Source organism: Triturus cristatus, chromosome 5_2 (genome assembly GCF_964204655.1).
Source record: "Triturus cristatus chromosome 5_2, aTriCri1.1, whole genome shotgun sequence".
Taxonomy (NCBI): domain Eukaryota; kingdom Metazoa; phylum Chordata; class Amphibia; order Caudata; family Salamandridae; genus Triturus; species Triturus cristatus.
Genome location: NC_140588.1, coordinates 354,374,365 through 354,385,387, shown reverse-complemented (window position 1 = coordinate 354,385,387; position 11,023 = coordinate 354,374,365). Strand labels below are relative to the sequence as shown.

General features: G+C 48.2%; 1 protein-coding gene across 1 annotated transcript in view; it reads left to right on the top strand.

The window, feature by feature from the left end:
- The first annotated feature begins 1,094 nt into the window (after positions 1-1,094).
- Positions 1,095-11,023, top strand: part of PXDC1 (PX domain containing 1) — a 107,969-nt gene continuing 98,040 nt past the window's right edge. The window contains exon 1 of the mRNA XM_085607176.1: positions 1,095-2,628. Coding sequence (XP_085463302.1) covers positions 2,373-2,628 — 256 coding nt within the window. The 5' untranslated portion in view covers positions 1,095-2,372. The remainder of the gene's footprint in view (positions 2,629-11,023) is intronic.

Here is an 11,023-nt window from a genome sequence, read left to right as displayed (position 1 = left end):
CAGTGTGTGACTGTCAAAATTAGAGACGCCTAACAGTGAGGACACAAGAAGCCGTTAGAGTACAGAGTTCTGAAGAAGAGTGCTCTAAACGAGGACACAGAGAAGTGGGGGTGGGGGCGAAGGGATTCCTGCCGGACGCAGAAAAGACAAAGCTGTCAATGTGGACATGACGAAAGAGACAGCTCTCTGTGAGGACACGAGCAAGAGACGGCTGATAGTGAAAGGATAAGAACAGACGCCGCTGTCAGTGAGGGCAGCTGTCATTGACAGCTTAGGAAGGGCAGCTCTCGCGGAGGGCTTAGGAAAAGACAGCTACCAGGCAGTAGGCAGTCTTGCAAAGAGCTGGCTTTCAGAGACGGCGTGAGAAAGAAAAGAGAAAAAAACGGAAAGACGTCGGTGACAAAAAGTGCACAGTGAGGAGATGAGACAACCGCCCGGAAAGAGATCTTAAAGAAACAGCTCTCAGTGGAACATGGCACTGAGCCCAGCCGTGGGACCACAAGGACGAGACAGCTTCCTGTAAGGGCAATAGTCTACAGTCCAATAAGGTCTGTGGGTGAGGTATGTGTGGGAGAAAAAGTGAATATGACTGCCATCTATCAGCCAGGATATCACGCGGGGACCGCCGTCAGTGAACTACCCCACACCCCTCCCCGCACCCCCAAACCCAGTTCCTCTGAATGCAGTCATGGCAGCTACAACGGGGGGGGGGCGGGGGGGGACTCAGTAAATAAAATGTAAAGTAAAGACACTTCGTGTAATACTTGGGACTGTGTACAAATCTGGGTGGTATTTTTTAAACCTGCATTACAAGTTTTAAAATAATGGTTAGCATGCTTTGCGGTATTTAATTTTCGGCAACTCTTTTCGTCTTGATCCTTTTTACATCACTAGCCCCGTGAGCTCCTCGGAGGGGTGTGGAAGCTGGGGACACGGGTGCAGAGCTAGGGCGTCAGAGCCTGACAGCTCTTCCTGACGGGGGCCGCCTCGGCGCGCGCCGCTCCACACACTGCTTCTCTGCTCCGCTCCGCGCGCCCCTCGGCCAGCTCCTGGTGCAGGCTCCGGTGGGCGGAGGCAGGCGGGGAAGTGTCAGAGGCTGCTGACTGAGGAGGGAGGGAAGGAGGGACCACTCTGCGCCTGCAAGTTATCCTGCTCGAGCAGCGGTCCAGGGAGGAAGAGGAGGGGAAGCCGCCTGCAGAGGAGGAGCGGGGAGGACACGTCGCAGCCTCCGGCCCCAGCCCTTGACCAGCCCGGGAAGCCACCAGTAGCCCTGCGGACCCCCCCTCCACCTAAGCCCATCTGAGAGACTCCCATCCGCCGGAGGCCCACTGCCCGAGGAGAAGCAGAGCAAAACTCGAGCGAGGAGGGGAGGAACGGGCTCACTGGCTGCAAACACTTCAAAAAGTTGTTTTCCAGGCACTGAAGACGACGTCCTCCGAAAGTGGAAGCTGATTCCCCCCCACCCCTTCTCCCCCAAGGGGCCGGGTCTGCGGCAGAGATTGCAGCATGAAGTCGCGACACTGAAGAGGAACCTGTAGTTTTGGGCTGCTGAGTGAGGGGTTCAGTTTTACCCGGAACCCAGACAATCGGTGATGGCACTGCCAAGGAGGAAGATAAGGGCCCCCTCCATGAGACTGCTCTGTGCCTCATAAGACGGGGAGAAGTGTTCACTCACTCACCCAACGCCCACCACCCTCTCTCACCGGAACCCCTAGCTCACTAACTAACTACTCACCCTCCCTGCACCGTTACTTATGCCCAACATACCTACTCACTGGACCCAGGTGACCCCCTCCACACTCACCCATCCCTTAACTCATTCAGCACACAGAAGACACTCAATCCTCAACTCAAATACGGGGTAATTGCTCCCCACCCACTTACCACTTCTGTAACTCGTCCCCTCTCCCCCCCCCCCACACTCTCTCAGCAGTCCTCTAACTTACTCAAGAGAAAGTGCGCACACACCCACAGTCCTCATTGGTCACTCAGTGAGCGCCGCTTGAAGTGAGCAGCCACAGCGGGTGACACACTGCCGGAGATCACAGGGTTCGATACAGATGGTGGATGCCGGGAGCCATGCAAAGCCTTCCTGACCGCGGATAGCGCCTCGAAGCCACTCAATGAGAAATGAAAAGGCGCAGACAAACGGATACGACGCCCACAGAATGAAGACACCAGTGACCAATTGACGTATTACGGAATCAGGGGTATTTTATGGACCCACTAAGGATCGGCGGCGTATGTAATATTTGCACGGTCTGAGGCGCCGCAGCCCAGGGTGTGAGCCTCTGCGGAGCGGGGAGTGCCGCCGCCCCTCCCGCGCCCCCCCCCGGCTGGGATGCGCCCGCCCCGGGGTGCGGAGGGCTAGCATGGCTTCGGCCGTCTTCCAGGGCACCTCCCTGGTCAACATGTTCGTGCGGGACTGCTGGGTGAACGGCATCCGGCGGCTCATCATCAACCGGCGCGGCGACGAGGAGGAGTTCTTCGAGATCCGCACCGAGTGGTCGGACCGCAACGTGCTGTACCTGCACCGCAGCTACCAGGACCTGGGCCGGCTCTTCCGGCGCCTGCTCGACTCCTTCCCCGAGGACCGCGGCGAGCTCTCGCAGTCCCTGCTGCTGCAAGGTGCGTGCCCCCTCGGCGCCCTCTGACCCCGCGCCGCGGGTCACCGGCACTTAGAGGGTGTTTATATTTCTCACTGTACCTGCCTATCTCTGCAAATGCTGCAGCTGGAAACTGTTTCTTAGTAACAGTGCTTTAAATGGAATTATTGAAGTGCAGGTACATGGAATTGTAGAAGTGCGGGTACTGTTAAGTACCTGTTTGCTCTTAAGACGTGTTGGGACTCGCCCATGTAATGTATTGCAGAAGTGCTGAGAAGTGCAGGTACTATCCGTTTCGAATGAAAGTGCAGGTAGTCAGTACCGGACAGTACTTGCCCATTTAAAGCACATCTTTCTTTCAGCTATTGTAACCATACATCCCCCATTCTGGGTGGAGGGTGCCTCCATGGTTAAGCCATAGATACAGGTTTCAGCAGGGTTACATTTGAAGGCTTGCTTTCTCTTATTGCGCATACTCTGTAATTCTGGCCAAATCACTTTGTATTCTTCCCCAAAATGACAAACAGACACCACATATCATAAAGGGCAATACTTCTTCATATATTGTGAAGTGGCGGAAATTGTTGAATTAGCCGGGTAAGCACCTCCACAAATATTCAATTGTGTACAGAAAGAGAAAATCAACAAACTACAAGGTGATGGATTGGATGCTTGAGTACTCTTAGCTTCTTAGCTTCTGGCAATGGCTTGGGGCCCTATTCTAGTCCATGTTTTTTCACCCACCATGCCATTCAGGGAAAGGCTCGTCCAATGCAAATCGGTGCTGACCCTGCTCCACATGGGAACTGCCTGGTAGGTCAGGCTGGACTGCTCCAGCAGAAACTACAATGACTTGCATATGGCAGGTCTCAGAATAGAGTGGCATAGCGGCAATAATGAAAAATAATTATCTGTAATGCAGCCCGAGCGATCGCCAGTGGCTGAGACTAATTCAAGCATTTCTTCCATCACCCTGTTGTTTGTTGAAGTAGGGTCCCTTAGTAGGATGGGTTTTCTCAAACATAGGTCCCTTGTGCACTGTGCCACAGGATCCAAGCTGCACATCACTATGAGACCTACTTTGGTCCTAAAACCAATCTGTGCTTGCCAGTGTTTTTGACAAGGGGGGGTGGGGGGGGCGATAGGGGGGTTGGGGAGGAGGTGGCTGGGCTGGCCTGGCAATTCAGGTGAACAGGAGAACAAAGACGGATGTGTTTTTAGCAGATCTCTGTCTAGAGTGGCATAACGGGTGAAAAGTGATGGGCCTGAACACGTCACTGAGAGATCGCCAGTGGCTGATTATGTTGAAAGAGAGGGACACACACCTGAGCAGGCCCACTAGCGTGCCAGTAGCTTCATTCAATCAATGTGTGTGTGTATCGAGACAAATAAGGGGGACTAGGGGCTTTTTTACCAGGTCCAGCATACATGCCCAACAATTAATCAATACAGAAGGGTGTGTGAGGGCCCTAATTCCAAAAGGAGGAATCCCCCTCCTTGATCTGGATATTAACTGAGCTTTGTCTCACTTATGCAACCTGTATTGTTCAGTCAGGAACTGCATACCCTTCTGTACTGAAGTATAGAGTTAAAGCCATTTTCCACTAACCTGACTCTGGGCACCAGAAGTCAACTTAATGAGCCATCATTTCCGTTTTGATTCAATCAAATCCTCACTACAATAGTACTGTTTCCAAAGACCACGCCGCAGGGTTTTAAGGTCTAAGATTGTTAAATGAGTGATCCAGCTATTCTGATTTTGAGAAGTCCTTGGACTCTAGATGCACCTCCAGATACGCGGACCAAGTATCCCGGTATGATACCTTGCACTGACTTTTGTCGGGCGGTGGGTTGGGTTGTTTGTTGGAATGCCACTAGACTAGGTTTCATTTCCGAATTTATTTAGGGTTAAGTACGCTCTTTAAGTATCACTATTTCTGTTTGGCAATATAATTTTTTTTTAGCTGAGATGCCAGAAAACCTAAGCTTAAAGCCGGCCTCTCACTAAACTTTATATGTAGAGCCAGTAACATTTCATTTTGTTTTTGTGAGTGTTATTGCATGACACATTGTTTTAAGACCCTGCAAACAATGCAAGACGAGACATGTTAATGGAGCCACAACTCCTCCCAAAAATGAGCGGGGCGTAAACGATGTGGTGTGCGGTTAGAGATGGAAAACTTAAGATCCTAGGCCTAAATCTTCAACTCAGTAATTCCTCCAGAGGCAGGGCCCAGACAGACGTTTGCAGCCTACGCAGCAGATTGACATTTCTTGGTGTCACTCAAATAAGGGAAGACTAGGTCCCCACAACAAGGTCATGGAAGTGTTCCGTGTCCAGCACACACCAGGTCTGTCGAACTGCATTGAGCTATGAGATCATCACAGTTGGAGGAGGTGTCAACAGTGCAGCTGCTTGGATGAAAAGTGGGAAAGGCCATTATTGTTGCTGCCAACACTTCTCAGCAGCGTATCAGTCATCGGCATGCAGCACAAATCAGAGCTGGCGAGCGAGGGAGGGTCACGTGTCGGCCAGATGTTCAGCCGGATGACTTTTGATAGGTTAGTCATGTTTTGTGCATCTGTCTGTGACATTCCCTCTCTTTCTATAGGAGCTACTGGGCATGCACTGCAGCTGTCTGTTGTTGGTGCCTTCATACACAGGGTGCAGTGACACAATGTGCGGTGTTTGGTGACGGATGTGTCTTCATGACCCAGGCATTTAGTGTGAATAATGTGCGTCTTTAAAAGCCAGCCCTTTAGGCTGTCCAGATAAGATAATTTGCATATAATCGATCTAAAAGGGGGCCATTTACTAAGTGACTATCCTGGCATGGATAGGGTCTTTTTGGCAACACTGGACTCTTGCATAGTATGAAAGTGGCGAAAATGTTGGCCATGGCATTTATCTAAACCTAATAAAGCTGGTTTTATAACAGGGTCTGGTTGCTCAGCAGACGCAAGCGCACTCTGGAGGAATCTGTGTTTGGCCTCCTGATCACAGGTTCAATTCCCGGTGCTTCCGCTCAGCCTTTTAACCCCCCTCAGTTAATAACACGAGTACCATTCAGTTGGGGAACAATAAACATCTGTTATTCAGGGAAGAGAATGGAAAGCTAGTCTTGACAAGATGCAAGCAGAACGGAAAAGTTTCCCTGAGGTCTTTATGAAGCAGGCCCTTCTGGAAAATAATTAGGGGTACGCACGATACCGACGTTTTTTGGCCCCAGAACAGGTTGTAAAGACATGGAATGAACTAAGTATGCTTTTTTGGGATATAACTCTGTCAACAGGTCACCTTTATACAAGAACTGTAAAGCAAAGTTGGACGCAGCCGCACAATCCTTTCAAAGTTCAGCGTTGGCCAGCTTAGTGGGCAAAGCTTACACTGCACAGACCTACAAACGTATACTTAAGGCCTGTCTCAAATAGATTAGAATAATGTTTTATAAGGAGAGGCATGCTGAAAAGATATGTGCCCCTTCCCGAGAGATGTCAGACTGCCACATTCAGGGTGCTTTGAAGCAGCCTGCAGGGTACCGAGGAGCCTTAAATAGAGCACGCCCACGCAGCTCCATTGCGTAGAGCTAGAAGCATTGAGTAGTTGGCGAAGCCTGAGCAGACATAAGTGGAGAACCAGGCTGCTGAGAAGTAGTTGGTCAATAGAAACATCCTGTGTGTTGATCTGTGCTCAATAGACACACACGATTCCACAGTAGTACACACATTCGTGCCCTTGCACAGTGGACTAGGAGCTCGTGCTAAAAAGGACTGGCCGTGACATTTCTTCACCATCTTGCCTTGCACCCCAGTAAAGATAACCTCAGATTGTGTTGTTCTTAGTTACCAACCAGTTTTCTTGTTCTTTAAGACAGGTTGACCGGGCATCAAATATACTTTGAATCCAGGACCTGAGTTGCATATCCTGGAGTCTCGGCTGAGCATCACTGCTATAGGTTTGAAACCACAGGGCAAGAAAGCAAACTTCTCTAGACATTGATCTGTGACATGAAAAGGAGGTGACTTTTCTTAGGTTCTGCAGGCTGCAGATATGGCTCCAGATAAAAAGACCCTATGGCAGATGTATTAACGTTTGCGCAATGCAGCGCAGCACTGTAGTTCATGGGCATGTGCCTTCTGTCGAGCATAGATTTTGTACTGTAGGAGTATCCTTCCGGGATAATATGTATTCTGTAACACTTTTCCCGCTTTGTACTGTGCTGCTCGGTGCAGCACACATGCAAAGTAGAAAACTATGGAGAGTTTTAAAACTTGTTCCAAAGTTCTGCCTGTTTTGAAGAGGCGTACGCTCATAAGCTTCTGCACAAATCACTGTCTGCCAATGTCAGTAGATATGGATTTGCATCAAAACCAAGGGGTGGTTGCATGGGAACACCCATGTACCTCCAATGGAACGCGCCACGGACACAAAGTAGCGCATAGCACCACTTTGCGTTACTTTAGGCAATTTTCCAATGCAGATCAGGATTTGCGTTAGAAGGTAAATCCCAACACATTTTGCGCTGGGTTTGCGTAATTTTTGTGGCGTGAACCCAGTGCAAAATGTTAAAATTCTGGGCCCTATTTTCCTGTTCACTATCCATTCCCAGAATCCTCTGCGCTTTTCTTCATCCTATCAAGCCGTCCATGACCCACAAACTCTAGCACGAAACAAAGGTGAAAGTTAGGCCAGCACGGAGAGCTCCTGGTTATTTGATGGCATTCAGAGACATGTTTAGGAAGGTGCAAGGTTTTTCTGAGGCACACTTCCCGAAATTCTTGCGAATACTACCGTCACTATCTGTACTTTGCAAAGTTTTTTGCATGTGGGTTTTTATGCTTCAGTCAGAACTTTTGCACCACTTTGTAAGATGTTTTTGAGAAAAGCAGGATGCCAACATCACCCATATACAAATTTGAGGGCAAAAGAACTGCACATCCTTTTTCAGCACCATGAAGCACTTGCTTGGAAATATTGACTGTTTGTGACTGTTGGTGGGGAAAAGCTATTACTTGCTGTAGGTGCGAGAAAAGGCAGACAACAACGGGCCATTAATTAAGAACTGCACAAGATTTTTCTTGAATAATAAAAACCTCGCACACCGCGAGCGCCCAGGAGAATATTCAGTGTACCATTAAATCAATGCTCAATGGCAACATTTCTTCTAAAAAGTAGGCAGGGTGTTGGCACTTTTCAGTCTAGAGGACCACAGAGCGAATAATGCGTGCGCCGCTTGCACATACACCACCTAGTGCAAAACAGTCAAATCATTGAATCATCCCTTTGCTCGATAGGATAACGTGTAACTGTGCACAAGCCACCTTCACAACTGTCTCTGGCTAGTACTCACCTCCTTGTAGTGTTACATCTATTTCACTGTTTCTATGCATCTTGGGCATCTAGCAATGTGTAGGCCAATCTGTGCGCACCTTGAAAGTGTAATGTTGGGGAGGTATGATTGCCTTTATGTCAAGACAAAGGGGGGGTCTAATTTCATCTATTAGTGAATGAAGCGGGTTCGTACCTGTATTCACTGTCAAGAGGCTGATAACTCTATTGTTTACTCACTCGCCTGCAGGATTTAACGTGGCCAGCTAGTTGGTGATCTCACAGTAGGTCTCAAAGCCCAAGCAGACATCACCAAACAAAAGGAACATTCTGAAGTGCCTCTTTTGTGTGGTGATTGTTAGAGATGAAGGAGTGAATGAAGAGAGCGGTGTGCTTTTTCTCTACTCTGGATGGTCCCTTAATGACTGAATGACTGAATGCCTAACCTCCTGATTGCCTGATGACGGACTGACTCACTCACCTGATAGAATAAATGCCTGACTGACTGATTCACACAGCATTCACTCACCCGAATGAAGACTGTCAGTGCCATGGGAATGTTTGGTAGGTGATTTGAGGTCACTGGAGCCTCTTGCCGCCACAACAAGCGCTTGGAGGGCAGCCCTCATTAAACAGCCCTTCTCACAGCATGGGACCTGATTACCATGAGAAAGACTGGCTCAGATATTCTCTTCTCCACTCAGTGTTGGGGTCACGTGCATTCCCTTTCACTCACAGCTGCCACAGGCAACCACTGGCCCGCCACCAGCAAGAGTAGAATTAACAAGTCCAAGGCCGTAATTGCAGCTATCATACTGTGCGCAACATACTTATAGAGGCAATAAAGAGAGGTGTTTCATTCCTCACCGAGGGGCATTATGGTCCAGGAAGTCCAATATTGATTGTCCTACAAACAGCATTAGAATACAAATTAATCTCGTTCAACCATCACTGTGTTGATGAGAAGCTTGTAAGGAAGATTTGATTGGCTCACCTCAACTTGTGATGGATTTGGGGATTGGCTGTGAAAGAGACATAGTAAAAACATGTGAAGTGCTTAAGCAGCGCAAATAGTGTTTCAGAAAAAGCCAGTTACTTCTGCAGAAGAAGTTGTTTAGAAGTTAGAGGACCAGTGGCAAAACTCTACCCTTCAGCCAGATCGGTTCTTCCTTCCATAGAGGCTGTCCATGGATAAAGTGAGTGTGGCCAACCCCCAGACCCGAGGACCGCGAGAGTTCATCTGCGGTCACCACATTCTAAAATGGCTGGGATGCGTTGATTAGATTACATGTAATGCCTCCAAGCACTACAGACACTAATCATTTCATTGGAATAATGGGAGTGGGCATCTGGGGAAGAAAGTGGGAATCATATTTTTACATTCACAATAGAGCTTGCCCTTTGCTGTGTCACATGGTGCATTACATGCTTGTATGAACATAGTGCAGAATCCTGTTTAATGCAAACCAGTGCTCAACAAAGAATGACAACTTTTCCTCTGGCATTCACATTCCATAATTAATACTTTGGGATATGTACCAACTCCATATACCAATCAATCTTTCTAAAATATAGACCTATAAAAAGCAAATGGCATTTCTGAGTGAAAAAAAGATATAAGAACAAAACTACCTTTTTGGTCCTGCCAAGTGTAGACCGGCCTGCTACTTTCTGAATCTTTTTTCTAGCATATTGATGTTTGGTCAGGATGGGGGACAGACCCCTTTCTTCCAGTTTTTCACTTTTTATACTTTTGCAGACTCATGCTTTTAGTCGCTTCTAGAAGATCTTGTGCTCCGATTAAAACAGCATTTTACCGTTGGAGCGCTCCCGTCATTTAATAAGAAAGACATTTTCAGGTTCTTAACTTGTGGTTTAGGGCTACCTTATTGTAGTGCCTTTACTTGCCTTATTAATGTGCCAACTCTAATCATTCTTGCTCTGTTCCCACTTCTTGTGTTTCTTTCTTCTCTTTCCCTTTTTCATTTTCCCTGCTCTTCCATTACCTTGTCTGCCCCATCTCTTCCGGCAGCTTCCTCTTCTCTCAATCTTTCCTCTGCCTGGCTGTCAACTCACACTAGTCACATTCAATGACCTTTGCTGCCCGGTACCAGTCAGAGCAATAAGTAAGTGGGCATTTAAGGGGCCCTGGCACAGGCATCTCGCATTATTAAGCAATATCACACAAGTCTCATCTAACCTTCGTTTATGGTTTAACCTCATTTTACGCATAATTTTCTTAAAACAAGACGCTCCCTTACTAAATGTTTATCCAATCAGGCCAATGAAATTAAGTGAAAAGGTCGAGTTGGACTAGAATTTCTTTAACGGGGACTATGGAAACGCGGCAGGCTGAGTGCTGGTGGCCCCAACGACCCTGGTGCTTGCCTTAAAGTGTCTATGGGGCTAAACTAAGGCCCCTTCGAAAACATCATTACACAAAAGACAAAACTATTTCCTTTGCCAAATGTTGTCTTTTTGTGCTATTTGATTAAGTTGTCACAAAGCGCCCGTTGAAGTCTGAGAGAGTGTGGTGATGTTGTCTTAAACTTTTGTCACTATATCTTTTCCTTCTTACTGTTTGGAAAAAACGCAACATTGCATTTCTCTGTAGTTTTCACTAAGCCTGGGCAAAGCACTACGCTACGCTCGCGTAGTTTGTGAAGTTTGCGCTACTTCGCACTACGCGAATTGCACGTAGCACAGTGCAAACACGCGTAGCGTAGCGTTGCGTAGTGCAGCGGTCATTTTTTGCTTGCTCGCGGTCCTCAACGTCAAGTTGGCGACTGCGAGCAAGCAAAATGACATCCCGGCGAGACTTTTTCCTCGTTTGCGATCAGCAACATCAAGTTGGCGATCGCGAGCGTGGAAAATAAACCTCCCGGCGAGATTCTCAACGCGGGGAGGTCAGGTTTCTCATTGCAAGTGGTCGCGTATGCTCGCGACACCTCGCAATGAGAAACTACCAGTTCGCGATGAGAAAGCTGCTGCTCGAGTAAAAATCTACTTGAGGGGCAGAAAACTACAGCTCGCACTGTGCAAGGTGCCGTTTTCACTGATTGCACAGTGCCGGATGCTTGTCCGCACT